This window comes from Nelumbo lutea, chromosome 1, assembly GCF_056320005.1.
Source record: "Nelumbo lutea isolate HS-2025 chromosome 1, American lotus-T2T, whole genome shotgun sequence".
Lineage (NCBI taxonomy): Eukaryota > Viridiplantae > Streptophyta > Magnoliopsida > Proteales > Nelumbonaceae > Nelumbo > Nelumbo lutea.
The window spans coordinates 171,016,335-171,037,609 of NC_142684.1; the positions used below are offsets into that span (position 1 = coordinate 171,016,335).

Below are 21,275 nucleotides of genomic sequence, written 5' to 3' on the forward strand. Positions count from 1 at the left end.
GCAAAGCCTTACCCATTGAATGAGCAATTGAATAATTATATTACGAAGTGTCTCGATCGGTGGCACCACCCAGCAAACTGATCGGGATTTGATGCACTAGGTTGTTAGTTGGAAAAATCCCCAATATCTATAGATTAAGAACAACTTTGTAATGGAATAAGACAATGTGATTCACAACATGTGGTTAGCAATAAAGTACAGTTCATTGTTTCATAAGCTCATACTTAAGTTCAGTTTGTTTGCGGTACAAATTTCATTTGCATTTGTATAAATGCATAGAGTGCAAATAATTATTTGAGATTAAATTTTGTTTTACTTTTGCTTCTTCAGATTTCCATGATGATCACCTGTTTGTAAGGCTCAGTTTGGAAGGAGTATAAATATAAATTTATAGAGTACAAAAAAATATGATGTAATCCCCCTTATCTAAAAGAAAATGGAGGTAAGAGGATGATTAATTATTTCTTTAGGAATGAGGTAATTAAGAAGCAAGATGATGTGGTCCCTGCTTTGAATGGAACAATTGATGTAGGAGGAAAGTGGTAAAAAATTTGCAATGACATTGAGTACAAATTAAATAAGGCAAAAAGGACAGAAAAAATCTATCATGCCAGAAAGACGTGATATTGGAAAGGATTTTACCAATCAAAATCCACCCTGAACTCTGATGAAAATTCTCGATTGTTTATCACTTTTATGACACTGGTTGATTAGTTATAAGTTTTTTCAGTATCATTTTTTTCTAGAATCATAATCAAACCCAAAAAAATAAGTTTTGCATCAGACAAGAGTGCAAATCATAATTACAAACAAACAGATGTAAAACTGAATTTGATGCAAAATTTGTATCCCATTTAGACTTGCAATGCAAACAATGAAAACTAAGTCTAAGAGTCATATCAAAAGGCTATCATGGTTTTTGAAACCAGACGGCACCGGATGATCAGACCGGAAAAACTAGGAACCAATCAGGTTACTGGTTCTATTTTTCCCCATAACCGTTATTTCGCCAAAAACTAGTTTGGGTGTTTTTATTTTTTTAAATTTTTTTATTTTTTGTCAGAATAGGCCATCGATTTAGTTCAAACGATCGGATCATTCAAGCTGGGAATGAAAGCTGACCAGTTCAATGTCCGATTCGATTTTAAAAAACTTGGGTTATATTGGTTAGATAGAATTATTGGAGAGAGAGAGGTTGTATCCCGGGGAGGTTTCCAACCTGTGTCATGTTTAAGGAGTTAGAAATCCATGGTGCTATATCAATCTTGCCTAACTCACTCCTGGAAAAGTCGATATTTTCTCTAGGAGGAAAGTGGAAAAGGTGAATAACTTTTTCCTCTCTTTTGCCACCCAGTTCGCATAGTTTTGAATTGTCGTCACCCTTCACGTCATATCACTTGCTAACGTGGTGATCACATTACCATATAATAATCCATAATATCATGTTTCCATGTACCTACAATCTTTGTTTTCTTTCTTTGATAATAAAAGGGACCCTGAACCGACACTTAATTAGCTCCTCAATGGTCCTTAATTTAATTTGGCTATATATATATATATATATATATATATATATATACACGATTTCTATTAAGTTTTTCTTTTTCTTTTTCTTTATTTGGAATATATGTATTACAATCTAAACAAAAAGTTTTAGCATTCCTCCACGCAATAAGAAGAATTTCTCCCATTACTTTCATTGCTTTCTTCTTTTCGAAGGTAAACTCTAAAAATGGTGAGCAGGTTTGAACATCTGCTTTATAGCAAACATTGAGACCACATGAAACAGAAGGAGAAAATAAAAGCACTTGTAAGCTCTGCACCTCCAATATTGAACTTTGATCCCATTGATGGAATGAAGCTGTGCGATTAATGACGTTTCTCTACGTAACGTTATACAGTTTTTCTTTTAGTTTTCCGTTAAACCTGACTGAAACACTTCATAATCAGGGCTACAAATGGATATCTGATCAAATCTGAATCTGAATTTGATTTATAAATTTTGAGATTCAGTGGCCGGGTTTAGATTCAACTCAGAATTAATTCGAATTGGATTTGTATATTGAACACCATTTATTAAGGTTATGTTTGGTTACAATGCAATTTTATTTGCACTGGCTCAGTTTGGAAGGAGTACAAATACAAATATGGACAATACAAATACATACAAAATAATGCAAAATACAAGGTTTTGCACTCTACATATTTGTATTCGTATTCCTTTCAAACTGAGCTACTAGTACAAATGTATGGGACTGCAAATGAAAAGAATGCAAACTTTGGCTTATTTTATTTTGGATTTTACTTTATTCTGTTTCAGGCCTTATTTTACTTCATTTTTACTATAATCAAATACAATAAGGTAAATTTTGAAATGAAAAAATATCATAATTTACACCAAAATCATTTTCACTACAATAGTTTTGCATCAGTTCAAATAAATTCACATTGCAACCAAACACAGCCTATGGTTCAAACTATTGGCATCACAATTTTAAGCCATGCATTGTAAGCAACATACATATATATATATACACACAAGATGTACTAAGGAATGGTGAGGAAATGATAGAAGAATTAAATTATGACTTAAATTACAAAAATTATAAATTTCAATGTGTGAACCACTTTAATTAACGGCTTAAACATCTCTCTTTTGAATATCAATATATTTCAAATTTGAATTAGGCACATTGGTATCGGTTTGTAGAAGTTGAATACCAAGATAATTCGAATTTGTAATGGCTAATTATGGGTTGAATTTATTATGAATTCATCCTAGAAATTGGGTTGAACTTGATATAAATTGAGGGGATGCACTTCAAATTGTTCAAGCTTTGTTGGAGACTGACAAGTCTCCTCCTTGGCAACTACTACAAAAGGTGATTGCTGATTGCAGAGCTTGCTTGAATCAAACCTCTCAGTGCTCAATTCATTATGCTCCCAGGTCTACTAATTCTACTGCTCGTTGTATAGCTCGTTTTGCTTTATCTATTTCTCAAACTCAAACCCGAACTCTCTGTCCTTTCTTCCTACTCTCTTGTATTGAAAAGGACTGTAACCAAAGCATATGACTAATGAATTTGCCTCATCAGACTTCAAAAAAAAAAAAGAAAAAACTATGGGTTTCAAATGGTTTGTAGCAGTTGGGTATCGATTTGTAATGCTTTACCACCTGTATGTTACAGTTTGAAGACCAACTCTTAACACACACACACGTGTATATATATATATATATTATGAAGCAGATATATATATTTGCTTTGGTATTCGTGCAGCTCATAAAAGTGAAGTTTCATCATATAATGTTAACTTGTATCTTTACCCTTTATTTACACATATGCATAACATGTGCCCTTGCATTAGATATAATATAAAGAAGATAAAAAATAACTTTTAATATTATACATATATCATGAATAAAATAAATAAATTGAAAATAATTTCTATCAGTTTTGAAGTTATATATGATTTTTAGTAAACAAACAACATTAATTTATGTAGAAAAAGAAAAACAAGGCCACATGACCTTTTGAGATAAATAAAAAATGTGAAAGGGCATGGATACCCCTAGCAATTCTCCTATCAACCTTTTAGTAAGAAAACCTGCCTAGGGGCAAAATAATTTTTTTTTTCTTACTATTAATTTAGTTGAAGGGACGTTAGGGTAAAAAAAAAAAAACTATTTCCCACTCCCATATCTAAGAAAAAAAGTGGTAAATAATCAATTACAAACAATAAGGGTGTCATAGTAATATGAAAACTAAAGGGTAGGTTTTAATAAATATGTGAAGCTATAGAGGCGTCTATGTAAATGACCCATTAAAATATTAAGGATCAGTTGGGAATGAGTACAAATACAAATTTGTAGAGTGTGAAACCTTATATTTTGTATTATTTTGTATATACTTGCACTGTACATATTTGTATTTGTACTCCTTCCAAATGGAAGCCTAAAGAATCAGATCATATTAGATTGGATAGTAGTAGAGACATATCAGTTCCAAACGGAATAATGTCAACAAATAGATACCATTTGCAGTCCTTCACACTTTTTTTTGTTCTAATTCTAGTAACATGTATTTTTAGTGGAACCCATCTAAAACAAGTCCAATTAATTTGTTTGAGAACCTTTTGGAGTGCTCTTAGTAGCATTGCTCTCTTTATTATGTTATTTGTATGAATTATTTGTTCTTGATTGTTTAGATAGAAGAGAATCTAGATAGGGGTCCATCTATGCATACCTTTAGATCGTTACTGTCAAGGAGGATTAACAATCTCCTCTCTCTCTCTCTCTTCAAATTCATTTAAAATATTCTATTTTCCTAATTATGACTCTAGAAAATTATACCCAAACAATGGAATCCATATATGTGCAAGTGCAACTGCTCCACCAATCGAGTGCTGATCAAAAGTTGGCCCTCCACAGTAGTAGGCAAAAGAAAAAATAAAAAAGAAAGGATCCATTTTGACATGGTTAATATGATTTAAGCAATCATTTGGATTTTGAAATTGACAAATTAGTATTTTCAACACAGAAACGTTTGGAGTTGGAAATCCAAGGCTTTCAACGTTGAATAAGTTTTCCAAGTAGCAACAGTCGTCTATATAGTATGATCTGTCTTGTTCAATCCAGCTAATACAAGTAATCTTTTTTTTTTTCTTTTCTTTGGATTTTCTGATAATCGTCGCAAGTAAAATTGATAAAGACACCGTCCCTTTGAAAATGGGTCAAAGTGTTGCCAATAGAAAATCGGATCAAATTAACTAGTTGATGGATATTAAACTTAGCCTGTTTCAGAAGAAAACAAGTTTGAACCTGTTTTCCTTAGACGTCCAATTGTGTTTACACTTAGAAACAGACAACTTCAGCTCCCATCTCAGTACAGATTATGGACGTTAGCCCATTAGGTTCGAATAACCCGGGTCCCCACTTGTCAAATACAGTCCATTTTCTAAAATTTGTTAAACACCATTTTGTTTATGATTTCTGAAACCCAAACCCGCCTGACTGACTTGTCTGAGTGTGAGCTACGTACCCATTTCCATTTATAAGCCCCCCTTTATCCCCTACTTCCATGCAGCTACCATTTGTACGTAACGGTAGATGAGTTGTCCAGGTTTTGTCTTCTGGGAGAGAACTTCATGCCCGTGACAGTTGGACAGACAAAACACTCTGGGGATGTCGTGTATCGGATCTGATTCATCAATCTCCACCATTAATGTAATGTAAGTTGCAGAGTAGTAGTTCTTGGGTGATCAGCCGATCCAAGACCCTAAGAGACATTGAATCTTATCCATGTCTACACAGCTAGCCCGTTTTTTCTGTCCTTTGGGGAGACGAAACTGATGATCTTGCCTTTTTAATTGTTTCCTTGTCATCTTCTGTTTGTTTTCCTTCCTACAAGACTTATTCCTCAAATGTTTCCAATTTGAATTATTCCATAGACATCATTATGCATTCTTATTCAAAAGAAGACAATTGGGGGGGGGGGGGGGGAGAAAAGCTACCATCAGGGGTACTTTTGGTTTTTAACAGACAATTCATTCAGATCCGGATAGTACTGTTGCTGGATTACCCATATTCATACCTGGATCCAACATCCTTTCTTAAGCCACCATCATGATCATATCCAGCATCCACTAATTTCAGGAAATCCTATCTATATAGTATAATATAGATCAAATTATGGGGGATATATTAATATATCCTGCTCCATTTTTAACAAGGAATTAATGAACTTACCCCGGAGCTATTGACAATTCGTGCATTATTGGGCGCCGGATCCAAAACCTTATTAGCTCCTCGCCCTTCTTATATATATAAATATGACAATTTTCACTGGAATAGAGATCATCTCACCCCATGAGTCGAATAAAGTAAAATTGTCCTCTCCCTTCATGATTCAGCATTAACTGTTCAATTTGGGTGGCTATTTTATTGCCATGATCATCAAGGGAAAATAAGACACCGCATTAATTAATAATGAAATACTAGGACATTTCAGTACTACAATGAGATTTTCTATAATCTCTGTTTCATTCATTCTTTTTTATTTTTTATTTTTGTATAAATCTTAAGCTAGCTTTAAAAGTACTCTTGGTCTTGGTTTACAGAAAAATACAAATTCGATGTTTTGTATTTTTATTTCTTTTGGCATTATTTGTCCCAAAATGATTCAATGGGATAATGTTATATGTTGATTGATTGGTCGGTTGTGGAAGAAGCGATCAGCTTGGAATAAACCAGAGGGTGCATGTAGAAGATAGAAAGCATTTGGGTATGCTTGGGTTTGGAGAGGGATGTCAATAATGAATTAGTAAGGAAGGCCCTCTGGCAGTGTGATCGATCGAGTAGTGTAGGCTTTGGCAATTATACAGCAAGGATGATGCTGACCCTTTTAATAACGTACGTACAATAATGGATTGAAAGGGGGGGTTGGGTAGTCTAGCAAGGCACCAAACTATGACCATCCATCACTGATGAAAGCTTAATTGACTTTGATGTGGGAAAACCACTGGCCATTCCCGTGGCTCAGACTGAGACGTTGGGTCTATCTCCTGACCACGACACGGGCTACAGATACATATCCTATCTTGTGGGACATGCTTAACCCTCACACCCAGCTAAATTTCTTTGTAATCACTGTTCGAGCTCTAGTCCCATGCTGATCTCCTTTAATTTGTTCATTCACCCATTCCATCATATATATTAACGTAGTAAACGCTCTAATTCATATGATAGGTGCATGGTGGAGCTGCACAGTGCACAGTACGTCTGAAATAATTTTCTATTTCTTCTCTGAGCAATTGAGCAATGTTAGTGGAACGAGCTTCGGGACAAACGACCTATTCAACAAAAGTCATCTGCTTTCGTCCATATAGTAATTGATACGTACTACCAAGAAAGACTTGAATTTTCCTCCAACAGAACATTTACTGATCTTAATTTTCTGTGCATGCATCTCCCTCAAACACGCCACTGAATTAATTTAAAGGTTTCAAATGCTGTCTGTGCCTCCATCTCATCACTACTGGAACAAAGGTCCTGAATCCTGATAACGATCATCATGTCTCAGTGGGAACTCAGGTTCAGCTCGGAGCTGCAAGGAAGAAAAGAGTCAAAGGGCCCGGGTTATATCTTTGGCTTGAATCCTCGACCAACAAGTTAGTAACGGCCAAGCTGTCCGATTTGTATTGGGTAGTATACGCAGTAAATGCGCTCATAAGTGTGTAATGAATAATATTGCAAGGTTTGGCATCGATGCTGCAGTTACAGCACTGATGCGTGGGTTGTAAACACTGTTTTTTGAGAAAAACATGTCTTTTTTTTTGGAAATGTTGTTTTCAGGTAGAACGTTTCGTGGAACAACAATAACGTCTTCTATTTGGTACTAAAGTTTCAGAAAATGTTTTCAGCACTACCTATTATCAAATCAAGTGTGATGTTATGTTTCTGTCACTACCGCCTCATGTCCCTATTAAGAGTAACGACTAAATTTTGTATTGTTCCAAGCCACGTCTTTCCCAGTTTCAAGGTATAACTTGAAACACCATTTCTGGACGCTCGTGCCTATGTGCACACGTAAGAGAGGTACCGAAAATGACTGACTATTACTAATAAATACTGTTAATTTAATTTAATTTTGGTAATTCTTAATTTAATAAATATTGTTAATAAATCATATTCATAAATTTAATAATTACTGTTATATTAAAAATAACTAAATAATATTATTAAAATTATCATTAATGATTATTTAATTAAATAGTACAATTACTTATTATTATTGATAAATGTTGTTAATAACGTTTTGATAACTGGCGGTTCAACCGTTTGGTTCGAACGGATGGCCCGTTCTGACAACAAAAATTACAAGTAAAAAATTACAGAACCATTCTGGCCACTAGTTTTCGGGTCAACGGTTCAATCATCCGGTTCGAATGGATAGTCCATTCTGAGAACAAAAATTATAGGCAAAAAATTGAGTTTGTGAGGTCCACTAAGTAGTATCATACATGTTATGTCATTTGAGTGTGTGACTCATACGACCCGAAAACAGAACTGTTTTGGCCACCGATTTTTGGATTGAAGGTTCGACTGTTCGGTTCGAATGGACGACCCATTCTGAAAACAAAAAAAATTATAAGCAAAAATTTACGAAACCGTTTTGGCCACTGGTTTTCAAGTCAACGGTTCGATCGTCCGATTTGAACGAACAGTCTGTTCTGACAACAAAGATTACAGGCAAAAAATTGAGTGTGTGAGGTCCATTGAGCAGTATCATACATGTTATGTCATTCGAGCATGTAACTCATACAACCCAAAAATGGAACCGTTCTGGCCACCGGTTTTTAGGTCGACGATTCAACCGTCTGGTTCGAACGGATGACCCATTTTGACAACAAAAATTGAAAAAATAAAAAACAACCAAAATCCATTGAATGTGTCAATGGGTTGACGGTTTGACCATTCAGGTGAATGGGTCATTGACCGATTCAATGGTTTTTGGTCAGGGACTAGGATTGGGGTAAAACAAAACTAGTTGCCCCGACAGTTTTGAATTAAAAAAAAAAAAAAAAAAAACAGATGACCCATTTTGACAACAAAATTTACATGCAAAATATTGAGTGCGTGAGGTCCATTAAGCATTACCATACGTGTTATGTCATTGGAGTGTGTGACTTATACAACCTAAAAATGGAACCGTTTTGGCCATTGGTTTTTGGGTCAACATTTCAACTGTTCAGCTTGAATAGATGGCCCATTCTCATAATAAAAATTTTAAAAAATAAAAAAACAACAAAAAACCATTGAACGGGTCAACAGTTCGACCACCCAGGTCAATGGGTCATTGGTCGATTCAACGATTTTTTGCTACGAACCAAGATTAGGATAAAACGGAATCGGTTGCCTGGATGGCCGATTAAAAAAAAAAAAAACAACAAAAAACCATTGAACAGGTCAACAGGCCAATGGTTCGACTACTTAGGTCAATAGGTCATTGACCGATTCAAATGATTTTGGCCAAGGACAGGGTCAACAAATCAACAGATTGACAGTTCCATTCCAGCCCCTGTGAAGCAAGGCCACTCTGCTAGTTATCAATTATTCCACATTACCCTTTATAATCTGCCCAACATAAGTAAGCACGTTGAATGAGTACTTGGTAAGTATTTTAGGGTTTTAATCTTTGGGATTTTTGGACTGCAATCCCCATTAGAAATTTTTTTTTGCAGCCCCCTCCTAGTTTATTAGTAGCCCCCCTATAAACCACATCTTGAATTTGGCATCAATCCACAGGTAGGATTTTGTGCACCCCTAGGACCTAGCTCCACCTAGGGGTGGGCTGAATCATAAAAAACCCCTTAATCTTTTTCAAGGGTGGGGCGAAGGCATTTTAAGGATAGGTGTCAACAAATTTTCAAGTGCTCATTGAACATGCTTATTAGGGGTATTCACGGTTCGATTAACTGAACCATGGTTTTTTTTAACCAAATCGGTCCTACCGGTTTTTAAAAAACTGGTAACCGAAATTGAACCGAAGCCAATTGGTTTGATTCATCATTTTTTATTTTTATTATATATATATATATATATATTATAAAATATATATAAATATATAATAAAAATTATATATATATATATAATATTATAGTTTAAATAATAAATCATTTATCATATATTATAAATATATATTTTTATATATAATAGATATTTATTAATTTATAATATATATAATATATATAAAAATATATGTATACCAATCGATTCGATTAATTGCCGGTTTTCTATATTGGTTAACTGAAATTGAACAGATACCTTCAGTTTTTAAAAACACCGAACTGATCAATTAACCAATTTTTTTGTTCGGTTTCAATCGATTCGATTTTTTGATTTTTTTTTTCTCACCCTGCTTATAATAACATTGCAAACTTGATCCAAACTGTCTTTTAATTGACAGTATCATAATAAACATCCTATAAATCTAACGTCACTCTAGGTGGCATTTGGTTCATTAATAGGTTTGCAGTAACCTACTTAATTGTCAAAAAAGTAAACTTATCATATAACTTATAATTTATCATCAGTTACAAGTAAATTACTAATAATACTTACCAAAGATGTTTTAATTATAAATTGAAAATTAAACTTTCTTTTACTTTTCGACTGATGATGAATTGATATCTATCACTCAGTTCAAGTGTTTTTTTGCTATCTAACAGATGGCCTTTTGCTGAGGTTATGCACTGAGTTATTTAACGATTTAAGTTGAAAGTGTTTATTATTATTTCCTAAAAGATTTTATTATTTAATTATATTATCCAATAATAAGTCAATCAATTCAGCCAATTAAGCCGTTATACCAAACGGGCCCGAGTGACAAGAGTCAGCTTCGACGTGATGGCCAACTGAACTACTCAACTATTTACTTTGTGGGTGGGGTTGGCTTTGCCTTTGAGGAACCTGCCTCTCGGATCGCTAGATACCAAGGAATAGAGCGAGAGACTGACGCGTGTTCGGGACCAATGGACAAATCAGTAAAAATGGGCCACATAAAGTGATTCAAAATGAGGCAGCCCGTCAACGGGCCCATCAATCATGCTCATTGCTCCATCAGTCCATCCCCTCAAACCAGAAACTCAACGTTGATTATTTCGAGATAAACGTTTTTGAATCTGAGTGCATCGGCGGCATCCAGCGACCGTTTTGGAAATTACTTGGAAACAGGAAAAAGCCCACCAGTAATTTAGGGTTGGGCATTAGCCCATTAGGCATTAATAACCCAAAAAAGGAAAACAGAAACGATTAGTAGTGGGACCTTGTGAAGATTCTTGACCCCACCCACCAACTCCGCTGGGTTCCTTTCCCTGGGTTATTTCTTGGATTGGTTCTCATTTCTGAAATAAACGCGTGGACGTTGGAGGTCAAGACTCAAGAATGTGGAGGCGGGGCGTCGTCGAGAAGTTTGGAATTTGGATGATAAATCGGTATCAGGGGCCGATACACGGTAAAGGCTAAAAATTGGTTGAATATATCGGATGATAAGCGATATTTATCCAAAAGTAGTATTTATCTACGAATAATTTCCAGGAAATGAAAAGTGAGAGATAATTGGACATGTTAATGGATTAGCTAGTAAAATGGATTCTCCCTTCCAAACATGTTATTTGGGATGGATTCATGGATGTATTCATTTGCGTAAGCTTTCTTCTTGTTTCAATCAAATGGGACGGCTTGAGCTCGACCCCAGGTTCAGTTCCAGCGCCTTCATCAGTGTGGTTTCCAATCCAAAGAAAAGTAGAAAACTGACTCTTATAAGTTATAATCCAACATCAAAAACGTATGAAACGTAGATAGACCAATTTGGTTAGGTGGAGTGTTGACCCAATTCATCATTTCCAAGCCCTCTTTGGCTCTTTAGTCTTTATGGTGCAGTAGACCCAAAGAGGCCAAGACATCCTCCCTTAAATGAAATTGGCCTACATAAATTTCAAGCTAGAAATTGCGTCCAAGCATATATAAACAACACGAGTTAAGTAAACTCAGATTGGCTTATTGATGGAAGGCCCTCACTCCTCATACACAGTGGAGACTTAGGCTTTTAGCTATTAGACATGCAGCCCATGCTTTGAATTGAATTGTATATATTAAGTACCTAATCTAAAGCCTAAATTCCAGGGTTGGAACTTTGAAAGTGGGCCTTTTATATATATAAATAAGCACAGCCTCATATAACAATTAATGTTATTTACCAATCATTTGTCAAACAAAAATACCTTTCATTATTTTAATTATATATATATATATATATTTTTTTTTTTTTTTCTATTGGCAGGTGAAATACAAGAGCATGGTTAGGTAGCGTCAGGTGAAAAGAGAAAAGGAAAATAAATAATAATTAATTAATTCCGTAAATTAATTTCAGAACTCAGAAGCAACACTGATAAATGATAACACCCGCGTTATTAGCTTCATCAATACGTATCTAATTTTGGCTGTATAAATATAAAAAGGTGGGGGCAATTAAGAAGTACTGTAAAGGATCCATAATACATCTAAGGAGTACAGTCATCGAAAAGAATTAAATAATACGCACAAGTAGTGTATATAAATTATAAAGCCTCAATTTTTTTAAGAGGAAATAATATTATAGCCTTAATTTTCAAGTACTGTATATATGTCAACTTAATTTGATTCTACTTACGCGTCTAATCAGCATCTACCTGCCAAGTGGTTGGAAGTGATGAATGCCACGACAGCCCTTGGCACGCGTCAGACCTCATCCGAGACATGAATAAGCTATTGCTATTTTGCTTCCTGTTTTGCCGAAATTCAAAGACACGTGTCGGTCCATTCGTATGGAAATTGGAGTTTGGAGGACCCGCAACGCACTTAGCCACTTAGGGAGATATGAAACATCCCCCACCCACACTCCTTTCCTCCTCTTTATAACCCCCAGTCCCTCCCTCCCTCAGTCTCACTCCACCCCTATCGCCCATGGCCCATCGCCCATCGCCCATCGCCATCGCCTCTCGGCTCTCGCCCGAAGGCCGCCTGCTTTTCCACTTCGGCCACCACCACCTTCTGCTGCTATAAACTTCAGAGCGCAGAAGCCACCTCCCTCACTACTACGCTGAAGATAACAACATCCCACCAGCTATATCTACCCACCTTCTATAAGTTCGCACACGCACTATCATCATCAGCTTCACATTATTTGAAGCCATCTTTATAAGTATATACAGTGCAACTCACAAGCCCCCCCTCCCCCCTCCTACTCTCACAAAGAAAGCATTACTACTAAGTTTAGCAACCAACACGGCCTGAGGTGACCAGAAATGGGTAATTCCGATTACGCATTCCCCTCTAAAGGCGACTGTGCTCATCACGTGGCGATACCACCGCCACAGCCATTTTATAAGTCACTCAAGAGATCCTTGAAAGAGACCTTTTTCCCAGACGACCCACTTCGCCAATTCAAGAACCAACCACCTTCTCGGAAGTTCATATTGGGTTTGCAGTACTTCCTACCCATTCTCGAATGGGCTCCCCGCTATACTTTCCAGTACTTCAAAGCCGACCTTATCGCCGGGATCACTATCGCCAGCCTTGCCATCCCTCAAGGGATAAGTTACGCCCAACTGGCCAACTTACCGCCCATCCTTGGTTTGTGTGAGTATTCGACGGTCGTCAGACTAAGACAAATCCACAAGGATTATTTGAGTGAAAATAGAGATACGAGTAACTGGATTCTTTATTTATTTATCTTTTAATTCTTAAAAAGTTTTATCGTGGGCAATGCAGATTCGAGCTTTGTCCCGCCGCTGGTGTACGCCATGATGGGGAGTTCAAGAGATTTGGCGGTGGGGACTGTGGCTGTCGCATCACTCCTTACGGCTTCTATGTTGGGTAGCGAGGTGAATGCTAATGACAATCCAACTCTGTATCTTCACCTCGCTTTCACGGCAACATTCTTCGCCGGAGTTCTTCAAGCTACCTTGGGGATCCTAAGGTTGGTACAACGAAGCAACATATGCTAAAAGTTACAAGGAAAGATGGGTTCCTATGCTCAAATTAATCCAATTCAGTCTACATCTTGTTCTTTCAATTTTGGTCTGATACGACGGACTTAGAAAGTTTAAAAAGGGGAGATTAGCGTTGCGTGTTTGCGACCTCTCTGTCTGTCTCGTGTCATCTTGTGTGTTGGGATGCGGATTGTCAATTTTCCCGGGTTTGGGTTTGTCATTTCTCATTTTGCATGTTTAATCAGTGATACCGGGTAGAGAGACATAAGGTAACAGATATGATCGATAAGTGAGAGAAAGCGGATAGTTATTGTCCTTAATTTTGTCTTAAACGTTCGGAATACAACTTTAATTTGTTTGTGCAGGCTTGGGTTTATTGTGGACTTCTTGTCGCATGCAACAATAGTGGGTTTCATGGCCGGAGCAGCCACGGTTGTTTGTCTTCAACAGCTGAAAGGGATCCTTGGTTTGGAGCGTTTCACCCATGGAACTGATGTTGTTTCTGTGATGCGTTCTGTTTTCACCCAAACACACCAGGTTTCTTTTTGAAGCTCCTCCTATTTGAAAATCTCTTTCAATTCATAATTAATTATCAATTAGTTTTTATTCGTAACTACGGGTACGTATTATGGGTCTTGTTTTAGAGTCACCCAATAACCTTTACTGATTTGATACCGATAGTTTTGCATTTCTTTGAGAAGCTCACCCACCATTCTCAGTCAACTTGAGGCTTAATCTATCATGAAAGAGAATGCCGTGGTTTTTCTTTATTTTTCTTCGAGAGAATTATTTAAAATTCAGTCTTGTGTTTCGAAAGACAAAATTATTCAGCAGAAAAATCAACAACCAGGTTTTCGGGAATGACTATGACATGAATTACCATCACCAACCGTGTTCCACCACAAAACCATCAATGATCCACCCACAATAAAATGAACAAGTGTATTTTGCAAATGGAAGAACAAAGCTTTTGTCCTGTTTTGTTTTTAACTTTTCCGGTCATGAGTAATATGTAAAGAAAGGCATTAGGCTTCATTCGTTTTTTACTCTTTATTTCTGATGATCATTCATTGTTGTGTTGTGATTGATTGTTACAGTGGAGATGGGAAAGTGGTGTCTTGGGCTGTTGCTTCCTCTTCTTCCTCATCCTCACTAGATATATTGTGAGTAAATTCAAGTACCCCCTTCATTAATTCTTCTGAAACGCTAGCTGTAGCTGTAGCTGTAGCTTACTCAGTTATAGTGAAACAGAACGAATTACTATAAATATTGCAGGCTACATGACCTTAAAGTAAATAAAATGCAACTGTATTCCCAACCTCACTTGTCGTATATCCCATTTGTTGCTGCCAAAAAGTGACAACAACAGTGACAATTTAACAATTAAATGGGTTTGTCTCCAAGCAACCAAAACGGACTTTATGAAGATTCTGAACTTCACTTGATCTACCGTTCTTCCCTTACTCAATTCTAGCTATTAGCTAACCCTTCCTTATCTCTGCTACAGTTCCAAACTTATCAGTGAGGTGAGCAATAGTAAGAAATATCCATTCATCTTAATTTGTTTGACTAAGTAGTACTAAATAAAAGGGATCAATTTCTTGCCCTCTACGTGAAAACCATGACCTCGGATCGATTAGGAAGTTTTACCAAGTAAATTTGTCGGCTTTTCCTTTCCCAATAATAAAACTTCTTTTTTCCTTTTATTTAGTACTGGTTGGATCCATTTTAATTTCCCATTTCTCTTGGCAAAAGGAATTTTAATTAAGTTCAAGTGTTCCATTCAGATAATCAAATTAATGTGATGTTTTTGACAACAAACAGAGCAAGAGACGACCAAAGTTCTTCTGGATATCAGCCATGGCGCCGCTTACTTCTGTCATTCTGGGAAGCCTCCTCGTCTATCTCACCCATGCTGAAAATCACGGGGTCCAAGTGGTAAGGAATCCCAATTCCCATCCATCCCCACTCCCAACAGTAGTCAAAATCTTTTCTTACTATATGTCTGGCTCATCTCATGGGTTTAGCCAAATAATATTGATCAGTGGAAGTGCCAAGCAACAAGTGGGGCCACATGATGACATGTATGGCCACTCATGCCTTGGCTACCGGCCAAATTTTTATGGGTTTTAAGGTTACTACTTAGTAACCGGGTAGGACCCAAATACAAAATCAAAAATCAAAAACGGGTTGGTGTAGATGGGCTTGCTGCCTAGGACAAATGCCAAGGACAAAATAGAATTACGGATGGTGGTGATTGGAGGATAATAGTGATCAGATTGTATTGTTTTCTACTGTAACGTAAACGCGATTGATACGCTGTATGTTTTTGTCATGTCTGAAACAGATAGGACACTTGAAGAAAGGGTTGAACCCACCGTCTTTGACCGATCTGGCTTTTGGGTCGCAGTATCTGACGTTGGCCATGAAAACCGGAATCGTCACGGGTGTCATCGCTCTCGCCGTAAGTACTCCGTCCGTCGCCTCCTGAGTCCTGACCCCCTCACTCCTCAAATTATGACAAATTATTCCCCTCAGGTTCAGCCGTTCAGGTTCACTTCAACGAGAGAAACCAGAAGCTTGACTTTTCTTGACCACACATGACAGCAGACACCACCACGAATCTTTAGTACATACTTTACTAATTTCAGAATCGTCCGGTCCTGCCTGCCCACGTTTGTGGTGGGTCCCGCGGCTTAGCAGCTGCACGTGACCAAGATTCGGATGTTTGAACTTTAAAGCCGTTTAGTCACGTGATTAATTTTAAGATTTTAAAATAAATATATATTTAACAATATAGGAAGATTGTCTGTGAGACTGTGACCCTGACTGGCTGACTCTGCCTCGCTTTGCACGGCCTCACATTCACATTCACATGGATAACATGTTTTCCACGTACGAGTCTGGTCTGGTACAAATAATTATGGAGTTTTAGTACATGAATGTTTTTTATTTTCATTTTCATTTGCTAAAAAAATCACATTACCAAATTCTAATTTATTTTAAATAATATATGGTTTTAAAACCATCAAAATAATGGTTTTTTAGAAAAAAAAACAAATTTTGTAGTGTAAGAATTATATAATTTATAGAACATGAAATCATAGCCTCAACCAACTTAGGACTGGCTCGTTGGTGTGTTAATTGGTTTGTTCCAGCGTTGATTCCGGCTTAGTCTGGTTTCGGATTGGGCTATTCAAATTTGCACCCTACAGATCGCTTTCTAAATTAGATTTGTTGGTGAATAAAACTAAAATTTGTGGTGGTGGTGAATGAAAAACAGGAAGGAATCGCTGTGGGGAGAAGCTTCGCTATGTTCAAGAACTATCATATTGATGGGAACAAAGAGATGATTGCTTTTGGCATGATGAACATCGCTGGTTCTTGCACTTCTTGCTACTTGACTACAGGTTTTTCTCTATTTCCAGTTTGCTTGTGAATTTTCCCCGTCACTTCATCCCCCAGCTTGGCTCGAATTGGACCTGGTTGATGTCAATCCCCTATCATGCTAAATTTTCAACCCTGACCCAATCAGTTAATGGATTTGGATGGGTTTCAGGTTGGAACCCTAGCCACATATTCACAAACAAGTCCCTAAATGCGCACAACAACTGAACCATACACACTTTTTATGCGGAGATGGTACATGGGTAATTGCCTTGGCCCAGCCCATATCTAGACCTGAAATATAGGCCAAGCTTCAACAATTATAAATAATTAAATTAGGTCATCCTCTCTCGGTCTCTCCAATCCCTCGCCAACTCGATTGCTTATTTTCCAAGAATTCCAATGAACAACCATAATAAATCAGATCAGATTTGGATTGTGGAGTCACTTTTTCAGAGAGTCCACATGGTGAACCAAGTTCTTTCAACCCCTATTAACACTCTTAATTTTTGCTCTTCTGAGGGATTTAAGTTCTATTTGTTTTTGTAATGCTTGGGGCTAAGCTATTTCTAGCTTCTCCTATTTTTACCAAAAAAAAAATAGATTTTAGATTTTAAATTTGGCTAGCATTTTCCAACCTTAACCATGACCTCTTTTTCAACCCAATCCTATCTTCCTTCGGCTATCTTCGAATATGTTGGGTACTTGGGTTCAGTTTGGCCAAATCCAAGCTGCAGACCCTGTCGAGAAGGGTATCATAGTAGCCTAAGGCATGGAAAAGCTGAAAAGAAAAAGCATTTCTGGTTTGTTTGGGGATTTACTAACATTGTTGGAGCGTAATTGGAACTTTTCAGGGCCGTTTTCGCGATCGGCAGTTAACTTCAACGCAGGATGCAAGACAGCAGTTTCCAACATTGTGATGGCCACTGCAGTGATGATAACACTGTTGTTCTTAACGCCATTGTTCCATTACACACCTCTTGTGGTGCTCTCCTCCATTATTATTGCTGCAATGATTGGCTTAATCGACTATGAAGCTGCCCTCCATCTCTGGAAGGTCGACAAGTTCGACTTCGTTGTGTGCATAAGTGCATACATCGGTGTGGTTTTTGGCAGTGTTGAGATCGGCTTAGTCATTGCGGTATGTTATACTTCTCTAACACTTTAACGGGACTAACACTCAGTCAGTCAATCATCCAGGGTATCCCTGATTCTGCCTCTCTTGCTCTCTTTCAGTCTCACAACTGGGCCCGGGACAACTATTGGGCTAGGCTGGATTAAGTGGGCTTTCAAATTAGCCCATTAAGTGTCCAGGCTTAATTTAGCATCGGCCTAGAGTGGTCACTGGTCAGGACTCAGGAGTTCATACTTGAGCTACTTGCTTGTATTGTAAATGAGGTGTATAATATGTTTATGTGAACGCAGGTCGCACTCTCAGTGCTTAGAGTACTTTTGTTCGTAGCAAGACCAAGGACCACTGTTCTGGGCAATATCCCAAACTCCATGGTTTACCGAAGTGTTGAACAATACCCAGTTGTAGATAGTGTTCCAGGAGTCCTCATACTTAGAATTGATGCCCCCATCTACTTTGCCAATGCAAGCTACTTGAGAGAAAGGTAATACTCAAAACCATTACAAACAGAGATAAATCGTATAATAGAACTTGCACAAACTAAATAATATGAGATTTCACCAGTCACCACTAGTAGACAGACTACTCACAGGATTCACGATTCTGGGCTTGATTAGGATCTCGAGATGGATAGATGAGGAGGAAGACAAGCTAAAATCATCAGGAGAAGCCAGCTTACAGTATATTATACTTGATATGGGCTGTAAGTATGATTATTTGTGGTGTTTTGATCATTGTTCTGGCCACCAAATGGACGGCCTGTTCTGACAAAAAAATATATATATATATATATTTAAAAATAAGAAAATGTTTGACCAGGGACTGTATTTGGGGTAAAACAGAATCGGTCATCTGAAGGTTCCCGGGCCAAATGGTTCGACCGTCCGAATTCGAAAACCATGGATTTGATAACACAAAATTATGTTATATAAGCAGGATTCACCTCACACTCAATTTTTTTTTGGATTCACAGCCGTAGCTAACATCGATACAAGCGGGATCAGCATGCTTGAAGAAGTCAAAAAGATCATTGACAGAAGAGGGCTCAAGGTACAGTCTCTTAGTTTTGTTTCCACTTTTCAATTCCCGACGCCCAACCTCTCTTCTTACATTTGGGCTTACTATTCTGTGTGTGCAAATTAACTATGTTGTAATTTTGTGGATGGAGCAGCTGGTTCTAGCAAACCCTGGAAGTGAAGTAATGAAGAAGCTAGACAAGTCCAAGTTCCTCGATGAAATTGGCCAGGAATGGGTCTATCTAACGGTTGCAGAGGCAGTGGGAGCATGCAACTTCATCCTTCACTCATGCAAGCCAGCCCCTGCAACTGACAACAATGTGTGAAGACGAAGCAAATTGCCTAGATTTATTCGGGGTTCACGGCAATACGTGCGTGGCTATGCTTATGGCATCTAAATCAATGAGGATTGAGGATTAACACATCCAGCCAGAGGAAGGGAAATTGATTTAAAACAAAGACACCTTATTCTGTAGAACTCGATCGCGAGGCTTTCTTCTACGAATCTTTTGTAATGTGTAGGAAATCTTATACATACTTGTAATTTAGTTTAAGTTTTTTTTATTTTTTTTTTTGAATTTTGTGAGTGGTGGCTGGTGACTGCCCTCCTCAATCCTCATGTGATGTATGTAATGAGAATCAGCTTTAATAATTAAGCATCCATGCAGAATTTCTTTCGGGCATTATTCAGAGGATTGTCTTCGGTTTGGGGGCATAAATTACCATGGCTAAATGCTTTTGAGAGTTTTAGACCAGGAGAAGGCAAACAGTTTAGAACATTTCCACTAATTATTAAGCCCATAATTAATTAATTAATTATATTTCTCGTCCAAATGTGAAATGCTCAGAAAAAACTCAGCTTGCCAACTTTGTTTGAATTTTTGTTCCTCGAAGAAGAATGATCCTATGGTCCTTTCGGGTTAGCGCACAAATCAGTACAAAATCTTATGTTTACATATCTGCATTTGCACTTGAGTCTGTCTGAGCTTGACTGAAAAAGGGTTGGTGTTTGTGTGGATATACATAAAGTCGGTTGAGTGCCCCTCTAATTCTCAAAGGTTAATCACGTCTTTGAACAAGTCCTGCGCTCTAAGGCTTTGTTAGATATAACCCTTTTTTCTCTAAGTGGAGACCTGGTCAGTGTTTGGTGGATAAACCTTTCTCTCTGCGAGTTGTTTTAATATATATAATGCTCAATACTTCCCTTAATTGGTTTCACATCATGTAACATGATGACCATCCAATAAATAATTCTAGTCCTAGTCCATTTATCTCCTTCCTACCAAGCTAATAATCAGGGATTAATTATTGGTTTACACTCCATAAGCTTGATAATAATAGAAATAATAGGTTCTTTGTCTAGTTAACCGTTTAGGCATAGGCTGGAACCAAGTATTTACCAAACTAATAATCAAGGTTATTGGTTTGCACTCGATAAGCCTGATTAATAATTGATGCGGCGATCCGGGTATTAGCTGGCTGCTGACTGGCTCCTTGTCAACAATGGACGACACCTGAGAAGATGAAAAGAAGGATTCCCGGGGATTTTACCCAGTGGGAATACTCTGATGCTTAAGTTAGTATTGGATACAGGGAGCAAAGGGAAAACGAAGGCTAAGAGTGTAGGTCGCGCTTTATCACTATATTCGAGAGATTAGAGGTCTCAAGAAGGAACTTCTCTTCTGCCCTGAGGGCTTTTATAGGGCCGCTCTTGTGAAATTGGGCATAACCGCCACTGGGCCTCTGCCACAGCCGTTACCTGCCAGGGCTGCGCAGGTGGCCGTTGGGACGTACTCCTTGCCCGAGTGAGTGACACGTCTCCTAAGTGATAGGCACGCCTTCGCTTGCTGAGGGACGTGGGTGCAGACTGTCGAAAGGACAGGGACTATGCCGTCAGTAAGGGATGTGGCGCAGTCTGATTGGTACGGCCTGTCATATAGAAGCTTCCTGAGGAATGCTCGTGTGGCCCATTCGCGAGCTACTTTGCAGTGAGCTCGGAATACTTCAGAAGTAGAATTGGTCCTTGGGATGACTTGTTTGCTTGGGAGCTCGGGCGATCTTGTTTTCTTAGCTCGCAAGCTAAAGTTGCCTTGGATTATCCCTTTAGAGGTAGCTCGGGGAACCCGGAGCTCGCATTGTGGTGAGCTCCTCCTTTTGCGTGCTACGATGTAGCGAGCTACTTTATGGGCCCGTTACTTGGTCGTACTGGG

At 37.8% G+C, this 21,275-nt stretch overlaps 1 protein-coding gene across 1 annotated transcript; it reads left to right on the plus strand.

The window, feature by feature from the left end:
- Nucleotides 1-12,481: 12,481 nt before the first annotated feature.
- LOC148879157 (sulfate transporter 3.1-like) lies at nt 12,482-19,751 on the plus strand. The gene is made up of 12 exons (XM_088960588.1): nt 12,482-13,177; nt 13,310-13,517; nt 13,896-14,067; nt 14,628-14,693; nt 15,355-15,468; nt 15,878-15,994; nt 16,814-16,940; nt 17,772-18,058; nt 18,343-18,533; nt 18,667-18,752; nt 19,023-19,099; nt 19,221-19,751. Exons 1-12 carry the CDS (start codon nt 12,844-12,846, stop codon nt 19,389-19,391), a joined length of 1,950 nt encoding a protein of 649 aa, XP_088816714.1. The 5' UTR covers nt 12,482-12,843; the 3' UTR covers nt 19,392-19,751.
- The last annotated feature ends 1,524 nt before the right edge of the window (nt 19,752-21,275 follow it).